We start from the raw sequence: 24,293 nt of genomic DNA on the forward strand, positions 1-24,293 counted from the left end.
ATGAATTAAATGTATAATTGTCTATAAAGTTGGCTTTCAAATAAACTATAGTACAAAATAAATAAATAAGCTGTAAATGAAATAAACTATCAGCATCATCATCTGCAGTATCTGTCAGGTGTATGAGTGCAGTCACTGTGCAGTCTGACTGACAGAGGTTTTTGTATCACTCTTTATCACTGTGTCAACACATGTTTACTGTTGATATAGTGATGACTCTGACAGTAATAATCTCCTGAATCTTCAGTCTGAACTCCACTGATGGTCAAAGTGAAATCTTTCCAGTGCTTGCTGTTCCACTGCCACTGAATCTTGATGAAGTTCCTGACTGAAGAGTATTTATGTAATATATGAGGAGTTTAGGAGTTTCTCCGGGTCTCTGTAAGTACCAGTATAAGTGGGTGCTATATATTCCTTCATCTATATGACACTCTATTGTAGCTGTTTGTCCTTGTTGAACACTTTTTACTTTAGGCTGAGTCAGAGTTACTCCTCTCGATTCTATAAAAAAAAAAAAGAAAAACAATTGGTTTATAAAACATTACTATCATATAATACTAAGAATAAACATAAAACAACTACACCAAAAGTAATAACAACTCGGTTATTCTTTCATTTCTCACCCAGAATAAAAACTGAAAGAGTCAAGATGAAGATGATGATGAAAGTCATTGTTGTTCTTTTGGTTTGTGTGATGATGAAGATTCTGTTCTGTTCTGATCTCAGTCATGAAGTGTTAAACTCACAGCACTATAAACACTCACACATCACTGAAGCATGACAACACAATGCAAACTCACTCTCACTTCATTTACATCATTTATTCGAACAGTCGATTTCCTTTGAACATAGTCAGTGACTTCTTCCTACAACGAGTATTAAACCTGATTGTTAATTCAAACATTAGTGTTTACAAGAAACCTTTGCGGAAAAATATACACACAGTCCACAGATCTGCACACTGACTGATGTACAACTTATTTTATTATTTCACAAACAGTCCTATCTCATGCTGAAGATCAAACAGGTAATCTTAGACGAGTGTTAAATAACTTCAACAACCACTGGGTTTCAATATTAGTCTGATGTTTACATCACAGACACTTGGATACAGAATCATACACTGTTAGATGTCGCTGTAGATTTAGCAGCACTGTACTGTAAAAATCCACAGTACTATACTGTATGTGTACATTACAGAACAGTACTGCAGTTCATAATGCATTCTGGGTAAATTTGTTTGAGCGGGAAAATTTTACAGTATATTTTAGTCTTGATGTAACCTTGCTGTAGCCATTGCTGTAATGTGCCAGGTGTACTTGCAATAATCAGTGAAAGTGCGCCAACGTCAAATCACACAGACAGAGGGAGAGGACAACTCTTGGCTGCAGCTGAAGGTCCTCCTTAGGAGGAAGATTGATTTCTGTCAGTTCGGTAAGTTTAAAATATTTCTGTTTCATGAAAACTTAATTTTTAGTTTAAGAATGTTGTCAATAGTTTGTCACAATATTGTTTTAATCGTGCAATGAGAGAGAAAAACGGTCGCCAACAAAGTTTCAATCTCCCTCAGAAAGTAAGCTAACGTAAACGTTACACACAGATGTCTACCGCTGCTTTAACTCGCTTTACACCTTTTTAAATGAATATAGGGTTGTTTTAACTAAATTATGACGGGTTGGTGAGTTTATATTGTGTTGAAAGTGTGGTGACAATGAAACAATTTTTAACGAAATGGACAAAGACAACCCGCCAGCGCGGTCTTGCTATCCCAGTCGTTGACGGCGTTTCATCCGTTCAGTTAGCGTCAGAGAAAAGTATGAAGTTCGACTGTTTGGTAAGGCTGACTCGTGGTTGTAAACAGATAGGACTTGACACGCCGTACACAGCATACTGTAGTACCGAACTCCTCCACAGAAGTGAAAACAAGAAACCTCATATTTAACTGGATACATGCATCGAACTCATCGCAGCTTTAACTTCGACCAAATATCATTCAGACCTGGGCTCATCTTAATATCAGATGAACGAAAGGGATTGCCGCGCTTATTGTTGTTGTTGTTATTGTTGTAATATATGTTGTATCAGCAAAAGCAGAGAATATCTTCTCTTAAGCGTTTTACACGCCCAGTAAGTTGTCCAATACATTTTTATGGCATATTGTTTCCACCACTTCAGATGCATTACATGCAGTATATATAACGTTAAGTTTCCAAAACACATCAAATCAATGCACGAAAAGAGAATGGGCTCCGCATTTACGTACCTTTGTCTTCTCGTCTCTGTCATCTGATCCTTCATCTCTGGATGTAAAATAGTCCATAATAACATCGTGTAGGAAACTGGCATCACCAGGATTGCTCAGATTTAGGCGATCATGTTTATCTTTAAAGTGAGCAGCTAGCTACTAACTTGTTAAAAAACTTTGCGTGAAATAGTGTTACACCGCAGCCGTCCGGGTAAAACATTAAAGGGACAGTCTTTTTACCTTGTCACTATAAATCGCTATTTTCTGCACTAAACGAGACATTTTCAGAGATTTTCTGTAGACAAGATGTTATAGAATAATAATTTAAAAAAGACTTATTTAGATATTTATATATAATATAACAACTAATATATATATATATATATATATATATATATATATATATATATATATATATATATATATTTGTTTTACAACTGACTTAACACTTACAGTAATGTTTTATTTGTTAGCATAGCATGATATTAGATTTAAACACTTAATACATTTTTAAATCAATCACTTTGTCTCTGCACAATGAACATTATCAAATATTATTAATGTTGTAAAATATATTGTTCATTGTTAGTTCATATTAGCTAAGGCATTACCAAATGTTAAGGAATAAACTCTTATAGTAAAGTGTTACTAAATTTTCTTTTACCATTTCCTTCACAATGTCTACTTATTTCTATGGCTAACAGATTTTGTAACATTTGTCTTTTTTACAGTCTTACCATTGCTTGTAAGCTGGATTGGGTAAGATGGATCATCTTTAAAGGCACCAGGCAAGTACATGATGTACAGTTACAAGTCATGTATTTTTTCGACTGCAATATTAAATGCTTTCACGTCACATGTAAAAGTACACAGGAATGTGCTGATCACTTTTTATTTGTAGTTTACATGAGTGTCATTGCACTTTTCAGGAGTTAAGGCAGATGTGGAGGCACAATGGGTGACACCAGACACACACCAAGCACATTGTTCGGTAAGTTTGCACTTTACCACTACAGTTTCTTTAAATACCCATGTATACACTCATTCACAATTCCCACACACAACACTGTAACACGACCATACACAACATGTACACAATTGTCTTAGTTTGCCATGTAGAAATATACAAACAGAAATATTCAGACTTTGGTTATAAGAAATTTAATTTAATAATTGTATTTATTTAGCAGAGGTGTCCCTGGACTTTATTGACAAAAGATTTTGTTTTCAGAATAAAAAGTTGTGTCCAAATCAGTAACAATTGTACTTTCTGTTCAGGACATTCAATCATGACATGATCCAGGTGGATGCTGTCCATTTAAGGAAAGAGTTTGTTCAGCGGTAAGTGAATCTTCTGTATTTTAATGTAATTAGGTGTGGAACAGTAGAATAAGAGCAAAAGGTTTCAGAATAGGGGTAAATTCAAGGCTGAGTTAAATTTTTTAAGAATCTTTTTCTATCTTATATTTGTTGACTTAATGTTTATGATATTTCTAACAGGTTTCTGGATAGAATTAATTCCAAAGATGGGAAAAAGTGCACATCCAGACAAGGAGCAAGCAAAAAGACAAGGAACTTGGTGCAGAGAAAAGCTGTGGCCATTAACCCCCATGTGAACAGCTTCATGCAGTCCCTGATTGAGTTCGAATGGACGACTTCAAAGTAGGGGTGGGCCGATCCAATACTTTGGATCGGATATCGGGTCGATCCGGAGATTTTTTGCTGGATCGGGTATCGGAAAAACGGGGCCGATCCAAATCCGATACTGTGCGTTACTTGTGGTTGTTACTGTCATGCTACAGAAAAGTCAAACTATTATAAAAGCACCATAAATGTTATTATACACTATATTCAAAATCTTCCTAATATATTCAACAGCCTTATGCGAAAAACAAATGCATATATGAAGATAATTAAGGTCACAAAAACTGAATGGTTTGGTGCTAGCAGAGTTAATACACTGGAGTAGCGTGAATTAAATATGTCATACATACACACACACACACGCACGCACGCACGCACGCACGCACGCACACACACACACAAAAGCCGTATTTTAAACATCTGATTAAAAAGTCTTTCATGTTGTGACAGTTTGCGCAATTAAGTTAAAATGTACTTGAACTATTTATTTGCTCAGTCATATGTCCACTCAAAAACAATTAATAAATATTTAAGAACACTTACATTCTTGTAAAATTCACTTGACATGATATTCTCCTGATTTTGTGCAACATGTTTTGTGTGTATATGTGTGCGTATATATATTTATGTGTTTATACACACACAATTCTAAATGGATCAAGAAAAATACTCGTATTGGATCGGTATCGGTATCGGTCGATACTCAGAATACAGGGATCGAAATCGTATCGGTAATAGAAAAAGTGGATCGGCCCAGCCCTACTTCAAAGTAAAGGCCACTGTGGTCTGTCTGCCACAGTTTAATGCATTTATTTTTAGTGTTAAATGAAATTCAAGTAGAATATTTAAAACTATGGGCCAGTGTTCTTTTTACCACAGTGAAATGTTACCTTTTAGTCGATGATGGACTTTAAACTGAAAACTTCAAACTATGGAACAGTGTTCTATTTGCCAGAGTTAAATATGTTACAGCAGGGGTCTCCAAACTTGTTTATACTTGTTGATTTTATTTTATGTTACTTGATTATATGTTTATTATTGTTTAAAATCTTGTTTTAAATGTTTTGTTTCAATTAAATGTTTTTTTAAATAAAATTTTGATACAAACATTGCTTGGATTGCCTTTTAATTCATTATGTCATGTCAAGGATAGCATTTTTACCATATTAATAACTATAGATTTAAACCTAAATCTCTATCTATTTTATATAATATTATTGTATTAACTGTAATAAGTAATAAATAGTATTTATGGGTCAATATAGACATTACAGTAAATTACTGTAAAAATAGACTACTGTAATAAAATATTGTAAAATTACAGTACAGTACTGCTTTGTAACTATACAGTACTAGTTTGTGTACTGTAAAATGGTATTACAGTACAGTACTGTAAACCCAAAATACAGTAACTTACTGGCAACCGTGCTGCCAGTACCGTACTGTAAAAATACAGGGAAATCGTTAACAGTGTACCTATAAACAGTGCTGAGCATAAATAAGTACAGCCCTTATTTAATTTAAAAATTAATATTTTTCTCCATTTGTTAGTCGATTTGAGACAGATTTGCTGTATTACACACCAGTTTTATTAAACATTTATGTTTCTTAACATAAGCGTAAAAGTCACTTAACATCTTATGGATACGAAAAATACAACCCAGTCTCACCCCATTTCGTCAATATTTGACGACACTTGACCATTCGTCAATATGTGACGCAGAGGGTATACCTTTCGCGTCATTTTTTGACGAACTGGGGACTTCAATACTATTACGTCCGTTGCATTCTCTTCTCCTATTTTCTTACCAATTTCGCGTTGGCACAGAGCCAACAGAAGAGCACTGCCACAACCCAGATTGACTTTCTAATGATTTAGCCAACTGTGCTGAACTTGCATGATGATTTTTTTCAACATCCCTCATCACAGAACACTCTTGACGAGGTGTTAACTTCAGTGAACGACCTGGAGATCGCAGAGAGCTTCTCACAAGTCCATCCTTTTTTAATGTTTGGATCCCTTTCGTGAGAGTATTTAAACTTATAAGCAATGCTTAACTAATAATCTTGAAACATTGGTCATTTTGTGACATTTCTTTACCATGTGGTGCTATTCTATCACCATTACATGGGAGTGGATTTTCTCTCTTAAACAGCACTCTCACTTGCCAGTTATCCTGTGGCCACCTGTGTGATGATTAATTATATTCATCATTTCCTAGTGAATTCCTGTTAAATTCACGTTATTTAATTTTTTGCTAACATATTCGTTGGGGTGTTCTCATTTTTGCATCACCTCATTTGATTTAAATTAGTTATTTTTTGTATCCTAAAGATGGTCAGTGACTTTCACTATTTTGTTAATAAAAATAAATGTTTAATAAAACTGTTTTGTAAAAAAGAAAGCAAATTGGTCTCATATTTACTAACAAATGGAGAAAAATCTAAACTTTCAAAGGGGGTGTACTCATTTATGCTGAGCACAAATAGAATGAATTATTGTTGTTTGTCCATGAGCTCCACCTTGTGGTTCCAAAACAATAAGACACAAAACTTTTTTCATTGCTCTTCTTAACCTCCTGTACCGGGGTCAAAATTACTTAATATAAAATCTGTTATGGACCCAGTACCCCATATGAGTACTGTTTGTAATGCAGATATGCATCACTTTGACCAGGCCTGGATTAAGAGGACTTTGGGCCCTGGGACTGTAGCAACACCAAGGGCCCCATTTTATATGATTGCCAAGCAAGTCTTCTACTGCAATACATATTTGCAAGAGAGGGGCGTAACTATTGCTTCAGCAAGCGACTTATAGGCCTATAATGTTCTACATGAACGCATAATGAAAAGAGGTGTTTCTCAACGTCACGGCGCAAATTGTAGAGTTAATTTGATTGGGCGGTGAATTATATCATTCAGTCACATTTTCCAATAACTTCTTGTTATTTTATTATACACAAATCAACCACCTATGACTTGACAATCTCATTTCCTCCAGCCAATCACAGGCCCCCTAATCCCGCGGGCTCTGCCCTTATGTTAATCCGGCCCTGACTTTGACATATGTTTTACTGTAAGAAAGTTATTTACACTTAATTAACACTATTACCCCCCCTCAAAAAAAAGGGTTTTAAATGATTTAATATTCACATATTTCGTATTTTTCAAATATGACAAACATGGGCAAGTCTTATATAAAACGAAATTCTCATTCCCAGTAATAAGGCTGCATTGTTATTTTTGTTCTATTATCAGCCCCGCCGCTCCCATAACGCACATCACGCGCTGTGCGTAGGGCACCAGGTCCTGAGAGGGCACCAAAATAATAGCCTAATGAAAAAAAATTATAATGCTGATAATTTCATTAGCCTGTAGAAATATTATTTGGCACTTTTTATCCATGTATATGTTACAAAAAAGGGGGAAGAGATAATTTAATTGCTCTAGTCTAGAAAGTATGCCCCCCAGCCTTTGATGGTCCGTGCAGGTTGATCGCGCGGGCGCCTGACGAAGTTTGACAGAGACCGTTTCTCAATCTGAAGGCTGCAGCCTTCAGAGGTCGCATTTCCAGGCTGCATACGTCATCAAAACATTTTTATTTCGTAATATTAACAATGATAAAATTGACTATTATTCTTAGTTCATCGTAAATTGTTGTAATATGCTTATGACTTGCTAGTGTAATGTTCAGTTAACTGAAATAAACCAGGCTTGATGACGTATGCAGCCTGCATATGCGACCTCGCGTAGGCTGCAGCCTTCGGATTGAGAAACGGCCAGACAGTAAACTATTGGAAAATACTTTCTCAGTATAAGTTAACGTTAGCAGTCAGTGCACATGGTAGGCTAACAATTCCTGACTGTTAAATATATAAAAATATAAAATGTCACCATGTATGATATGAAGCAAACATTACTGTGACACTTAGTTCTCTAAATCTTTGTTTTATTTAAGAATATTGAGCATTCTTGTTTACTTATTGGTGTTTATTTAATGTAATTTATTTAAAGTGACATTGTACTTGGGAAAAACATGTCTGGATTATTAATTTTTTTATTTTGCTATTCTATTTAAGTTTGGTAATTTTTTTCTATTTTGCTATTCTATAAAAGTTTGCACTTTCAAATGTGTAGTGTTTGTTGACTAAAGCTGTGAAGATTTTACTTTCTGCTATTAATTTATATGTTTGGTAATAAAAAGTTAAACTGGCAAAAAAAAAAAATTCTCAAGGTCGGGGGGCATTTTAAAGGAATTATGCTTAGGGCACCAAAATGGCTAGCAGCGGCACTGTCTATTATCATCACATATCCAACAATCGTTGAATGAATAATTAGATAAGAAATGTTTTTTTTAAACTTACGTGAAACTTGAACGTCAGCGTCCATGATAGCGCATATTAGCCACAAAATGCTACATGGTCTGTTAGCGTAGGTTGTCCTCTACAAAATGAGTCAATTTACAGCGTTTTCTTGATATTTATTGTTTGTGCAAAACACAACAAAGTACATTTATATGAAAAATTTATTTTACTCCTCTGAAATGAACGGGACTTCCTGGCTTGCTCTTCAACGTAAACAAATGGTTATTTTTTCTGGCGCTTACTGCCACCTGCTGGTAACAACCAAATCTGTCTCCAGCCTGATAGACCACAAAAAAGCTTGAAAAATCCACTGTCAAAGAAAATTTGGTGGTTCATCGGCTAGACCAACAAATCTGATCTATGAAGGTAAATTGCTTGACATAAAGCTGCTAATGTCTTGGTGCCAGATACCACAGAGGTCTTGTGAAGTTAATGTCTTGATGCATCAGAGCTGTTTTGCAGCACGAGGGGGACATACACAATATTAAACAGATGGATTTAATATTGTGGTTGATCAGTGTACACTGACCACTGTGAGGAGCTGTGAGTGTTTGGTTTTATTCAGTGACATCAGGGGCCTGCATAGAAACCTCCTAAATTCGATCATTTCTTAAAGCAGACATATCATGCTTTTAAATCTGTCATTTTTACATATAAATCATCTATTTGTAGTCTATATAAAGCGAAACTGCAATGCTTGCGTCTGAATTCCTCATTATTATAGCCCCACATGCCCCCTTTCTACCCCTTTTCTGATGTGCATCTGAGAGCAACTCGTTTTGGTACTGTCTTTTAAATGCACGTCATACCCTGCCCCCTCGCCAGGTTGCAGAGGTGACACTCGGTTAAACTACACCCCGTTCGGCCATTTTTGTAGTTTTATAGCAGAGATACAATTATCTAGCTGCACAGAAACTTTTTATTCACTCGTTATTCACAAAATGTCAACAACGGAAGACTTGTCCATCCAGCCTTATATGTTCGCGCTAGAGTCGGAAATGGAGCGAGATGAAAATGAAGACGACGAACCTGCAGAACAACGTCTTCATTTGGAGGTATCGCAATGGTGTGTTAATGCCGGCTGTCTTATTTCAGAATATTAACAATTATAAAGTTGACTATTCTTAGATAATTGTAAGTTGTTGTAATATGCTATAACTTAATCCCGGGTTGATGACCACATGCGACATCCGCAGGCTGCAGCCTTCGGATTGAGAAACAGCACTGCTAAACTATGACCACCGTGTACTTTACTGTTTTTAAAGTTATTTACAGCTTACCAAAGTGCTCTGCTCGTCGTCTCCAAAGATAGAAGTAATTGACCCCTCAATCAGTCGAAGTCTATCGGCAAATCCTACTTTATACTGGTGGAGGTTGGTAAAATAGTTATCCTTGAAGTGCTTCGCGCACTAAAAAAATGACATTTCTGTGAAAAATAAAACTCAACCAGGCACAGGTTCAACAACCGAACATTTTGATTTACTCTCTCGTAACTTCTGCATCCTTGAGCTTGGACTACAATATCGCAGCGAGAAATTGAAAATGGCGGATTGCTCGTAGTGTTGGACTGGGAGTCGATGTCCTTATTTGGCAGTTCCGCTGCAAATACTGTGACGTAATTGTGCAAAAGACTCAGACGGAAGAGGACTTTTATTCTGATAGTGATAATCGCTCATATGGCGCACCGGCGGAAGAGCGCTAGTTCTAAACGGTGCTGCATATCAATGCATGTTTGCCTCGCTGTGTTAAGCATTATGGACACATGAATCGGTTGCTGTGGAGACAAGCACCAGATTGTGTTATTAATAGTGCTCACGTGCTATCAGCTAAACAGTCATACTAAGCTGTATCTAACTCACTTTATATTAATGTTCATCAATGTGTTCATACTAAATAATGTCAGTTATATTACATTTAATGTATAAATACTGATAATGATGTAAATGTGTCATCTGAGACACGTCTGTTTATATGCTATTGTTATAATGTATGAGGGGAGAAGCTATAGCTATTTCTTAATGTAATGAATGTTTAAGTGCAGTAGTGTTACTCTGGGAATCCTGTGATTATGTGTTGCAGGGAAACCACATCTCACATCTCCACCTGCATTAATCTGGCAAAACTCTCAAATACAGACACTCATTCATCTTCATTACTACATGCCATGCAACAAAGCCCATGAATACAGCTCTGACTTACCTCTATTAAAGGAGCATCCCTCAGCCTGTGCACCGCCCTATTAAAGGACCACTGCAACCATTACCATTACCCACATCAACGCCTGCTCTGCTCTTCCCTAAGTTGTGCTCTCATTCAGAGTTTTGCTGTGTGCTACCTCTTACATATTGAATGTTGGCTCTCCCCTCTGATATATGTTCTCTGGTGTGCCGAATAAAAGGCTCAAGTTGATTTATCTCTCTGTTGTGTTCTGACCGACACCCTGGTACACTGTTATATTCATACGCAACTAGCCCCCTACACTTCAGGTCAGCCTTCGCTACATAATTGTTCAAAAAGCGTAATAGATAATAGAAAAATCAGAACAGGTTGGAAAATATGACCAAAACAGAATATAAAGATATCAAGAAAGCACCTGAAGAGACTAATTTCAACTTTTATGTACTTCTAAACACTACAAATATACAACTAAATGCATTTAAGAGATAAGAAAGTGGATTTAGCATGATATGTCTCCTTTAAAAGCATGTGATTCACAGAGCAAATGTACACAGAAAATGCACGTACGCCTCACTTGAAGATGGAAAATCTTTAATTCACAAATGATCTTGAAATTGTGCGCAGCTCATGTCAATGTTCAAATCCTTTTTTGAGCAGCAAGAATGACTTTTATTTCCAAAAATCTGCAGCACTCAGACCCTGACATGGCGGTAAGCGCTTTTCCATGTCAAAGACCATGTTTTCCATGTTTTTTATAAATATGAACGTTGCTGTGTATTTTTGCATGACAATAAATATGATTTTCACTTCACTCTCAGTGTCACTGATTGATTGGTTGAATCATCTGAACTGAAACAAACCAGTTTTACTTCTCTAAATGAAGGCATTATTCAGTTATGAAGTTGTTTTTGTACCATTTTATAATTCTTAAAACATTTAAAATTGTCCCAATGCTAGCCAATTCATAACAAAGTATTAAGTTTTATTCTCACCACTATGAACACTGAACTCACTGAAGAAATGTTGGTGCATTTGATCATAATTATTCAAAGATCATCAGATTTGCTGTTTTCCACTGAATTACAAGAACAGACAAATGCAGAAAAAAATCCTCTCTTATATTTTCATTTGAAGTTGAAGAGTTTGTGTATGTTGTGCTCTTAACAGCTTCATTATTCAATAGGGGGTTTGAAGAAAATAAAGCAGAAATGAGTTTGATATTAAACCTAAAGTATGATCGTATTAGTCAAATAATCAAATAATTTTAAGCTACTGTACTCCCTGTTAATATGCATAAGCATTTTGGATAAATGATTGTTAAAATTTTTGTCTTTATAAATACTGATAAAAATATTTGTGTGTGTTCTCTGATAGTGTTGTGTGTTATTGTGTAGTATGATCATCTGCAGTATCTGTCAGGTGTTTGAGTTCAGTCACTGTGCAGTCTGACTGACAGAGGTTTTTGTATCACTCTTTATCACTGTGTCAACACATAAGTGCCACTTGGATAGTGAAAACTCTGACAGTAATAAACTCCTGAATCTTCAGTCTGAACTCCACTGATGGTCAAAGTGAAATCTGTGTTTGATCCGCTGCCACTGAATCTTGATGGAGTTCCTGACTGGAGGGTTGTTGCATAATATATGAGGAGTTTAGGAGCTTCTCCAGGTTTCTGTAAGTACCAGGCTAAATGATTACCACCATGCACTGCACTGCTGACTTTACAGTTTATTTGAACTTGTTGTCCTGGTTGAACTGCTGTTATTGATGGACTCTGAGTAAGAGTGTACTGTCCTCTACACACTGAAAGAAACAACAAGAATGAAATATAAGACAACACTGAAACAAATCAATATTTCACTCTTCAATGAATTAATGATCATGATAAAAATGTTACAACACAAACCTTGAGTAAAGACTGTGAGTGTCCAGATGAAGATGATGATGAAAGTCATTGTTGTTCTTTTGGTTTGTGTGATGATGAAGATTCTGTTCTGTTCTGATCTCAGTCATGAAGTGTTAAACTCACAGCACTATAAACACTCACACATCACTGAAGCATGACAACACAATGCAAAGAAGACGACAGGAAACTTCTGCTCGTACAGACTACTACACTATCACTATTCAATGGTTTCCATACCAAAATATTCGGAATAATACAATTGTATAATAATAAATAATAAATAAAGTTTTAAATAAAAGTGAAAACAAATGTCCAAAATGTTCAGAATTAATTTGTCTAAAGCTTCAGGTTTGTGTGTGCAGGTTAAAGAGTTACAAAGTTTCCACACAACACAATTAATGAGAATAAATAATAAAGAGTGAAAACTGGAGAAATTTTGTAATCGTTTTGTGGTTAACATTTTTGACTTAAATCATTCAGAGATTTTCATAATAGTTGTTTGTGTTGTGTGATGTTAGTGTTGTATATTCTGCTGTAGTTTGTGTTCAGTCAAGTGTGCAGAGGTTTTTGTACAGTCGCTCTATTAGTTTGTATCACTGTGGTACACATTCGGCAGCGGCACCAGACTGGATGTTGGCAGTAAGTAAATAATTAAATAATAATTTTAATAAAATATATAACTGTTTATAAATATATACATCATGAATGAAACTCTAGATTGAAATGGATTTATGAAATGAAATTAGGAGTAAAAATCATTTAATGCATGGAGGGGTGTTGATAATTCTTTACATATTAATAATATATTGTGTCGATCAACTTAGTTTGTTATATATGGAGCAACAAATGTAAAATTGAGTTACAAAAACATTATTTTTTATTAATAGTTTATGGTGAACTGTAAGGTAAACTCTTTAAACTGCACTAGCACATAAATGTGTTTGTGTGTATTAAAATAAATTATTTTGATTGTTTTGTCTGTATTAACCTACAACTAAAATTTAAGTTAAGTGTTAAGCGTGACCGAAGTGCATGTCAATCATGTACATGTGCAACATATTTTTACATTATTTAAATGTTATATATTTATATTATTTACATAAAATACATACATATTATAATTAAACTGTAAAGATTTTTTAACTGTTGTCTTTTGTAGAATTATATTTACATTTATGTTCTTATTACATTTCTGTTTTTTACTTTATTTTACAGTGTAATTATACATTTAAATACTGAGTAATAATGATTAATAACATGAACTTACTATAGAATTGGGGTTTGGTTTAGGGTTAGCTGCATGTAATTATGCATAATTTACTGTTATTACTATAATAATTACTGTAAAATAAAGTTTTACCATTATTGTTTTAAGAACGATCATTTTCAAACCTGACAAACATTAAAATCGAATACTGTGAATATAAGCTTTCACTTCAAAAGAGAAAAATTATATTAGCAATATGATTAAATAACCTTAAAATTATTTAAGAGACCGACATATTTATTATTTATTATTATGATCTTTATTGTTTAACACAGAGAGTAAGGTTATTTTATCTTGTTTGTGTTATTGACTATTGATGTGATTGTCAGGCAACAGTCCTCCTAAAGTGAGCGTCCTGCCGCCGTCCAGTGAAGAGATTTCCACAAAGCAAACAGCAACACTGATGTGTGTGGCCAACAAGGGCTTCCCCTCAGACTGGAGTCTGAACTGGAAGGTGGACGGGATCAGCAGCAGGTCTCAGTACAGCAGTGTTGCTCTCCTGGAGAAGGACGGTCTGTACAGCTGGAGCAGCAGTCTGACTCTCTCTGAGCAGGAGTGGAGCTCAGTGATCTCAGTCAGCTGTGAGCTCACACAGAAAGACCAGCGTGATAAAGTCACTGGAGAATTGAGGAGAGATCAGTGTTCACAGTAGATCCACTCACTCTCACATCAAGACTAACAGACTAACTGTGTTTCTCTTCATTTCTCTCTCTCATCAAACAACACAAGTCTATGTCTGCTTTATTCATTCACTCATGACTGTGTGACAATTCATCAAATAAAATCATATTCTATCTTTATGGCTTTGACTCATTTTGTCTGTTTTGAATATGAAAGCTCACATTTTATAAATAAACCTGACTCAATGAAGCATGAAAACACCTGCAGATGAAGTAATTTTACATAACTGTCAGTCAAATGAAGAACCTCAGACATGCTGTGATCTTGATCAATGATTATAAAGAGATATTGAAGTGTAAACATGTGTGACAGTCAGATATATTTGATGCGTCAGTGGGTTTAGTTTGATAGTTATTCTGTGTGTTTCCAGTATTACTGTGACATTAAACTCCTGTGAGGATGCTGAACATCTGCTGATGGATCTGAGAGAAACACAAACACTCACACTGATGATGTAAATATGAATTGAAGTCACTCAGTTTCACTGTTTAACACTTTATTGTGTGAAATGAGACTCAGTTGAGTTTGACTCATGGAGAGATTTGGAGTTTTGTTTCTATTTATCAGTTTACATTGAGTCTCCTCTCAGCAGTCAGACTGAACTTTAATCAATGTTTTATTCTAATGTGACTCCTTCTTTAGTATCTGTGATACCGCTGTTGACTGAATGATACTGACTGATGTTTCTCTATATGAGTGATTATCATCAGATTAAAAAATATCATGAATTAAACTGTAGTAAAAATAATAAAAATGATCCATGGTGAAGTTGTGTGTTTAAAACAAATGAATACAGACAGACAATAAATTAATGATACGATTTACAATGATCAAAAAATTAAATAAATAATCAATAAAATGTATAATTATCTATAAAGTTGTCATTTAAATAAACTATAGTAGAAAATAAATGAGCTGCATCATCATCTGCAGTATCTGTCAGGTGTATGAGTGCAGTCACTGTGCTCTGAGGTTTTTGTATCACTCTTTATCACTGTGTCAACACATCTTTACTGTTGATATAGTGATAACTCTGACAGTAATAATCTCCTGAATCTTCAGTCTGAACTCCACTGATGGTCAAAGTGAAATCTGTGTTTGATCCGCTGCCACTGAATCTTGATGGAGTTCCTGACTGGAGGGTTTTTGCAAGATATATGAGGCGTTTGGGAGCTTCTCCGGGTTTTTGTAAATACCAACTGAGTCGAGGCCCATGGCTATCTGAGTAGACATTACTGCTGACTTGACAGTTTATTTTAACTTGTTGTCCTGGTTGAACTGCTGTTTTTGATGGACTCTGAGTAAGAGTGTACTGTCCTCTACACACTGAAAGAAACAACAAGAATGAAATATAAGACAACACTGAAACAAATCAATATTTCACTCTTCAAAAATGTTACAACACAAACCTTGAGTAAAGACTGTGAGTGTCCAGATGAAGATGATGATGAAAGTCATTGTTGTTCTTTTGGTTTGTGTGATGATGAAGATTCTGTTCTGTTCTGATCTCAGTCATGAAGTGTTAAACTCACAGCACTATAAACACTCACACATCACTGAAGCATGACAACACAATGCAAACTCACTCTCACTCCATTTACATCATTTATCTGAACAGACTTTTTCATTTGAACATAGTCAGTGACTTCTTCCTACAATAAGTATTAAACCTGATTTTTAATTCAAACATTAGTGTTTACAAGAAACCTTAGTTAGTGGAAAAATGTGCGCACACACATACTGTGCACTGACTTTTGTACAACATATTTAATTGCACAAATAAAATAATGAGACTCATTTTAATCGGTCAGCTAAAAGGCAATAAATGTTATCATTTTAATTTTGCATTACTTAATTGAAGAGACATTACGAATTAAACTTATAAAATAAAAATATTAGCAAATATGATGTCCATGCCCTGCTGATTTCAGAAGATCTGTCCTGTGAGTGTTTGAGATGTTTGTTTTCAGAGTCCCAAGCCTTCACTTAAACCTTTTCAAGACTCACTGTCATAATCTCAATAGTGTCAGAATAATCTCAGTACACAAGCATCATAACACACATCATCATCAGATCATAACAGTTTCCACATCACATTCATGCAGACCTGTGTAACACCACACTTTCAGATCTCATACAGGTTAGATGAGTATTTGGGTAACATCAACAACCACTGGGTTTCAGTATTACAATCTGATGTTAATGTCACAGATACTTGGATGCAGAATCACACCTGGACCTCCACTCTCTGATCTACATTCACTTATGTAATGTTTTCTTCTGACGTCTGTTGTTTGTCCAAGAGCTCCACCTGGTGGTTCAATACAATATGACATGAAAAAATAATTGTATCTTCAGTTAAGTAGATCTTTCAAATAAACAGTATCAGAAATAACTAAAGAACAACTGTTTATTTTCACATCTACTGACATCTAATCTTCACTTGTTAAAAAATACTTTGATAAATAAAAAAAGTGTTTGTATTGTGCAAAGTGCACACTCATAGTGTACATATGCATGGTGCATACTGCAAATAAATAAATAAATATAAAAACAGGTGTGTACAGGAAATATGTAACAACTACACATTTGTGCCCTTTGCACATAGGCGAGGTGCATTCACTGAAAGCAAGCCTACGATTGGCCATTATTGGCCCACTTAGGGCTTGCCTTAGGGCCCCCAGCAGGCAGCCCTCACTTAGCCCCCAGAAAGCCCCTATAAGGCCCACACAAGTTCGGCGCAGGCAGCACTCACTTAGCCCCAGCAAACCCATAGGCCAGGGTTCCCGAAATCTTGCCCGGAGGACCGGAGCACTGCAGAAGTTTAGCTATAAACCTGATCAAACAAACCTGAGCAAGCTAATCAAGGTCTTCATGATCACTAGAAAATCATTGGTGGGTAAGTTTGATTAGGGTTGAGTTAAACTCTGTAGTCCTCGGCCCTCCAGAGTATGATTTTGGGAACTCTGCCATAGGCCCACACAGGGCCTGCATTATTAACTCTTTCACCGCCAGCGTTTTTAAAAAAAGTTGCCAGCCAGCGCCAGCGTTTTTCATGATTTTCACCAAAGTTTAATGCCTTCCAGAAAAATTTCTTCTTTAAATATATAAACATACAATATACCAAATGAAAGAACAGACCCTCTGCTTTCAAAAAAAAAAAAAAAAACGTTTCATCCTACCTTCAGTGGTTATTTTGTAAACAGCTTTTGAATACGGGTAGGTTTCTGCAAAAACACCACATTTTGAGCTAATTAAAGCTCAGATAATTAAATTTTTGTGTGACGGACTTTTCATAGAGATCCCATTCAGAGCGATCTTTAAAACAGACACGGACATGCAGCAGCTTGCCATAGGGCAATACTTCCGGGTTTAAAAAGTTGCGGAAGTCTAAACACGTATGTTTGAATGTTTTAATTTACTAAAAACATTAAACGAATAATAAAGGTGCAACACTTAACAATACGATTGTAATTTAACGGTAGAAATATGCAAAGTTAGTGATAAGGAAGGACTTACCAGCCGTGATTTAGATTTTAATGCCCACTTACTGTGTTGTATACGGTAATTTAGTCAAGTTGCGTTTGAACGGTCCAACACTCAACAAAGCTTTTTTTTATCATATAACTGTGGTATGTAACGTTGCGTGTATGTAAGAGCAACCTCACAAGCACAATAGAAATATACAAAGTTATTGATAAGGATTCATCAGCCGCAGTTTAGATTCTGATGCGCGCTTACTGTGTTGTTATACAGTAATTTAGTCAAGTCGAGTTTAAAGTTTTGTTTCTACTTTACTATACGTATTGTCATTTATGTGTATCATCTTTAGCACCCAGAATCTTTTGTGGCTCAATCATATTTGTGTTCGGCTGCTATTTTTACACATTAATGTTTTTAAAACATTTCCCCGACATGTAATGACGGGAAATGAAGCCGTCCAATCATAGCAGTGGGCAATAACGTCCAGGGGCCGGATTCACGAAAACATTCTTAAGACAAAAAATAAGAAAGTTCTTAAGATAAATTATAAGAAGTGCGTAAGAATGTTCCTAAGTGCAATTCTCAAACATTTCTTAAGAAGTTCTCAATTTTTTTCTTAAGAATATCTTAAATTTGTGTCTTAAGAATAAAATGACAAGCTTTTAAATTAAGATACCCTGCTGAGGTAACAATACATTTATCCATTAATCTTTTGACTACCTTGCGATCATTAACGCGATACAAACGAGTGATGCATTAAGACTACTACAGGATGTTATTCGCTGTTGTAACAAAGGCCAGCTACAGTATTAAGGCGGTGCGGTGCATAAATATAATTCCATAATGTCCCAATCGGTCCGTCATGCGGGCCGAGCGCTCTGAGTGTGCGTGCTTCACTCTCCGTGCCCACGGCTTTCGTCTGCCGCGACCCGCGGAGGGTGAAGCGTCCCCGCCGTTTCGGAGCCCTCGACTCACAAGACGGAGCGATTACCGGTTCGCCTCCCGCTTAGAGCGACTTTCAGCTTTTAAGTAATTTCACAATGAATGTAGGCTATTACGGAGGAAGTTAAATGTTTGTTAATATTAATAACACTAATACTTATTTGTGTTTCATGACATATTACTGAGTAAGCCATATAAACTTCATTATATGAGTGTGGAATTCCTCTTTAAACTAATCTATGTGAAGTAAACTGATTCAATTGCCATTTCAGACTACAAAATACAACATGTCACATTTAAAACAATCACATTAACTTATAAAACATCTTACATTTTGAGATTTAAGACTACTGTAAGGTTATCCTAACTTTAAGATGTTATTTAAGACAGTTTATTTTTCGAGAATTGGAATTCTTCTTAAGTTTTTTCTTAAGAACATACTTAAGAAAAAAATAAGAACTTTCTTAAGAAGCTTTTTTGAGAATACAAAATATTCTTAACTTTTTTCTTAAGCTTGAATTTAAGATAAAAATGGCAGTTAAGAAGATTTTTCTTCTTAAGAATGTTTTGTGAATCCGGCCCCTGGTCTTCAATGCGGCCCGCCCCTTCAAACAAAGCTTTTCTCTGGACAGCATCAGAACCATGTTACAAAATAACTATGGAAGTAAATCTGTGCCGTTGGGTTTTGAATTCTAATTCTTAGCACTGAATTTTTTTACATCAAATTTTTAACACTGAATTTTATTTTGCATCTAAATCAGACTTTGAATTTTAAAAGCCATCGAATATCTAGCACTGTTTTTTTTGCCTATGACATTTTTTTCAATGTTTTAAAAAAATTCAGTGTAAAAAAATTCAATGTCTAAAAAATTAAATGAAAAAAAATTCAATGTGTTTTAAAAGATTCATTGTAAAAACATTCAATGTTTCAAAAGATTTGGTGTAAAAAATTCAATGTCTCAAAAAATTCAGTGCAAAATAATTCAACGTCTCAAAAAATTCAGTGTAAAAATATTCAGAGTCAACATCCGGGGAAGCAAGGAGAAGCAATCGATCCCTCTATCAAATCATTCAACATCCAGCCAATCATTTACGCTCCATTGGTCACGTGACACCGAAACGGGAAGTGGGTGAAGTTCAGGCAAAGGGTTTATTTGCATTAACATACGAACACATTTTTCACATCTGGCAGATCGTATCATCAGTATATCAGGACACAGTCCGTTTACATTTATCAACATCAAAGTGACTACTGTATCTGGATGTGTGATCGATCCCGTGCGGGGAGACGCGCTGGATGAATAGCTGTCAATCACAAATGGTTACAACTGGCTTTAACCATATGATTTAGGGTTGTCGCGGTAACTGCACTCCCGTATTGTACAGTTCTACTGAGAAGCAAACAGCAGAGAATAACTAGCAACCCTAATAACCGCGATTCACCTTTTTAGCTTTATATTTTAAGCTTTAAAGGTTTTATCTTTGCTTATTAATATTTGCAGCGTCCGCACCGCGTACTTTACCTGAACTCGACTTTCACCCACATGCTTTTTACCAACAAAATTAATGTGAAACATGAGGATGACAATCCCGACTTCACTGTTTTAGTCTGCCTTAATAACGTGCTTTAGGCTCTGTCTGAACTTATACGTTTTTGTTCTGTAGCCTACTTTGTTCACTCACATATTTCTATATCAACAATAAACTGCTGTTACCTTTGTTTCCTGATAAGTTTAATATGATTTAAATAAAAGAGCTAACAATTTCCTAAATTTCCTGTTCATGTCTCCCTCTAGTCTAGTGTGTAAGAAGTGAAGTAATGTAATTTACAAACACATTTAGGTATAATTAAACTTACTTTGCATAAAACCAACACTGAGCAAATGTATTTGGTCAATGTTATTATGGTTTGTACGTGTTTAACCTAAAACGTGTTAAATGAGATAGAAACTGCTGACTGACCAGCGCAACATTCACATAATGACCCTTGATATGTCGCCATGGAAACTCAAACATTAAAACGATCCATTAAATTCTGCTACTAAATATTAAATCTCTACATTAATAGTTGAAACATATTAAACATATGCCTGAATAACTTAAAAATACAAGCAGTGTTAAAATGCTTTTGTATATCGATTTATTTCAAGATACTTTCAAGCTTATATTGCTCCACAAATATGAATAGAATAGACAGGATTTAAATTGAATTTCTTTATCTAACTTTTGCGAGTTTGTCCATGGGTTATATTGTTGTAGTTTTATATTGATTAAACAAATGATTGGTTTGCTTATTTTAAATAAATCTAAGGATCTTTAGATGTATTTATGTATTAAGGCAGGTAAAATATTTTCCATTTATTCTTTTTTCTTAAACCTTCTCCTTTATATAAGTGAGTCATTTTAGTAATTTATTGTTGTTCTGTTATAATAAAATAATAATAAACAAACACTAAGCAGTCGTAGTAATGGAAAATTATGTCTTTCATTTATTTTTGTTAGAACGCATACCATCCATCGAATTTGTTTTATTAATAAACAAGCTGTTTTAGCGAGTTTGTCGTTGTACTATTTTATTGGTTTTAAGTTTTTCGTTCATAATAATAATAAAGAAACATTTTAAAAAACTATTTTAATTCAAGAAATGGAAATATTTAATAATCTGATTTTAAAAGCAAAAGTGATCTACAGACGAACGTCTTTGCCAAATATAGGCTATTTCCTATAAAAATATGCGGTTTGTTTAGTTCAGAAGGTGAAAAAATCCTTACCTGTATTTCCCTAATAATAAAAATACAACACATCTATGTAAGAACGTAAGTCTCCGTGTTATTTTTACATTATGACTTAAAAGAACAATTTGGAAAATTAGATTAGAAGCGCGTGAATCCGCAATTACACTTGAACGATCTTCCAGAGAAAGATATGGTAACATTTCTTCAGAAGAATTGCTGAAACCTATTAATTTACTTATGTTTTTATTAGTACTCCAGCTGTTTTATCGGCCTTTAAGATGGGACGCGGCAGTCAAGTTCATGCTGAAAGCGGGGTGAATTTCAAATGGCGTTTTAGCGCCCTTGAAGGGCACTTCAGGAAGGGGATGTCACACAGTCGATCCAAATAAAGAGAAACTGATGTGCGTTTTTCATTGCTCTATTCGCCAAGTCTATTTGAATTGACCACACCATGAGACAATTGTGCAACTTTCTCTAGAGTTTATACATCAAGTGTTCTGATCTTCGAAGGGAATATGGCATAGGGATAATATGCTATTGGAATACGCCCTTTATCTTTTCGTGAGCGGCAGTCGCGTAGGCTTTAACCAATCAGATTTTTAACAACAAATCATAAAACATTTTACTGACCCTAAAGTGTTAAAAAGATTGCGGGAAAATGTTTTGGAATTTCTTTTAATTCAAACATTAAAAATCTCATACATATAATTAAGAAACTAAGAACACAGGGCTTTAAATGTGATGGCACTTTAGGCAAATCATTAAACAAAATACACAGAAGAATTTTCGTTGTGTTTTATTTATCCATCTTGATGTGTGGCACAAGAACGGATAACATTCCGATCACAAACGCAGCCGAGGACAGATCTCACTCAATCCAGCCATGGAATCTGCATTTACAGGTCAACCTCACACAAAACACCACTAACTATCATTAATCTTCTCCCTGACAGCTGTCAAAAATAAAGGAGGTTAGGTAATGGAGCGCATTTTAAGACTCCTGCTCGTATTTTTAAGTTATTCAGGCATATGTTTAATACGTTCCAACTATTCATGTAGAGATTTAATATTTAGTAGCAGAATTTAATGGATCGTTTTAATGTTTGAGTTTCCATGGCGACATTAAGGGTCATTACGTGAATGTTGCGCTGGTCAGTCAGCAGTTTCTATCTCATTTAACACGTTTTAGGTTAAACACGTACAAACCATAATAACATTGACCAAATTCATTTGCTCAGTGTTGGTTTTATGCAAAGTAAGTTTCTTATACCTAAATGTGTTTGTAAATTACATTACTTCACTTATTACACATTAGAGAGAGACATGAACAGGAAATTTAGGAAATTGTTAGCTCTTTTATATAAATCATATTAAACTTATCAGGAAACATAGGTAACAACAGTTTATGGTTGATATAGAAATATGTGAGTGAACAAAGTAGGCTACAGAACAAAAACGTATAAGTTCAGACAGAGCCTAAAGCACGTATTAAGGCAGACTAAAACAGTGGAGTCGGGTGCATCCTCATGTTTCACATTAATTTTGTTGGTAAAAAGCATGTGGGTGAAAGTCAAGTTCAGGTAAAGTCCGCGGTGCGGACGCTGCAAAGATAAAACCTTTAAAGCTTAAAATATAAAGCTTAAAAGGTGAATCACGGTTATTAGGGTTGCTATTTATTCTCTGCTGTTTGCTTCTCAGTAGAACTGTACCATACGGGAGTGCAGATATTGCGACAACCCTAAATCATATAAAGCCAGTTGTAGCCATTGTGATTGACAGCTATTCATCCAGCGCGTCTCCCCGCACGGGATCGATCACACATCCAGATACAGTAGTCACTTTGATGTTGATAAATGTAAACGGACTGTGTCCTGATATACTGATGATACGATCTGCCAGATATGAAAAATGTGTTCGCATGTAATGCAAATAAACCCTTTCCGTTTCGGTGTCACATGACCAATGGAGCATAAATGATTGGCTGGATGTTGAATGATTTGATACAGGGATCGATTGCTTCTCCTTGCTTCCCCGGATGTTGACTCTGAATATTTTTACACTGAATTTTTTGAGACGTTGAATTATTTTGCACTGAATTTTTTGAGACATTGAATTTTTTACACAAAATCTTTTGAAACATTGAATGTTTTTACACTGAATCTTTTAAAACACATTGAATTTTTTTTCACTGAATTTTTTTCGACATTGAATTATTTTTTACACTGAATTTTTTAGAACATTGAAAAAATGTCATAAGCACAAAAACTGTGCTAGAAATTTGATGGCTTTTAAAATTCAAAGTCTGATTTAGATGCAAAATAAAATTCAGTGTTAAAAATTTGATGTAAAAAAATTCAGTGCTAAGAATTAGAATTCAAAACCCAACGGCACAGATTTACTTCCATAAATAGCCTATTACTTATTGCTTTTGAATTTTTTGAATGTAAAAACTACGCAAACATCATAAGTAGACCTCAGACAACAGTATAAAACAATAAAATCGACAGGTCCATTGCCCCTTCAATATAAACATACTTCGCTAGACAGGAAGGGACCACAATCTACTTAAAATTTAAATGTAATATTCCTCCAAATTTATTCAAGGATATGAATAATGAAAGTGTTTTTCATAATATACTTTAACAAGTATTTAAAAAGGCAGAGAGATGCTGGTTTTGCCTGTTGTTGATGAATAACAGCTGTGAACGATCACAACACATTTAAGCAGCCATGTCAGTGGAAAATAAATGAACAGTGTCTCAATTTGAAGTGAGTCCTTCCAGTGCCTGATCCTGCATACACAATACACTGATTCACCACCTCGAAAGCTAGGGGACAGATTGAGACA

General features: G+C 35.1%; 3 gene segments (V, D, J or C); 1 reads left to right on the forward strand and 2 right to left on the reverse strand.

Annotated features, from left to right (window-relative positions):
• Positions 1–11,908: 11,908 nt before the first annotated feature.
• Positions 11,909–12,386, reverse strand: LOC135780955 (Ig kappa chain V region S211-like). The segment is given in 2 exon segments: positions 11,909–12,234; positions 12,338–12,386. Coding segments are annotated over 2 exon segments (375 nt in total).
• Positions 12,387–12,491: 105 nt separating this feature from the next.
• Positions 12,492–14,348, forward strand: LOC135781669 (Ig kappa-b4 chain C region-like). The segment is given in 3 exon segments: positions 12,492–12,533; positions 12,925–12,976; positions 13,934–14,348. Coding segments are annotated over 3 exon segments (417 nt in total).
• A 928-nt stretch (positions 14,349–15,276) lies between these two features.
• LOC135780954 (Ig kappa chain V region K29-213-like) lies at positions 15,277–15,743 on the reverse strand. The segment is given in 2 exon segments: positions 15,277–15,611; positions 15,695–15,743. Coding segments are annotated over 2 exon segments (384 nt in total).
• Positions 15,744–24,293: the final 8,550 nt, after the last annotated feature.

Source organism: Paramisgurnus dabryanus, chromosome 23 (genome assembly GCF_030506205.2).
Source record: "Paramisgurnus dabryanus chromosome 23, PD_genome_1.1, whole genome shotgun sequence".
Taxonomy (NCBI): Eukaryota; Metazoa; Chordata; class Actinopteri; order Cypriniformes; family Cobitidae; genus Paramisgurnus; species Paramisgurnus dabryanus.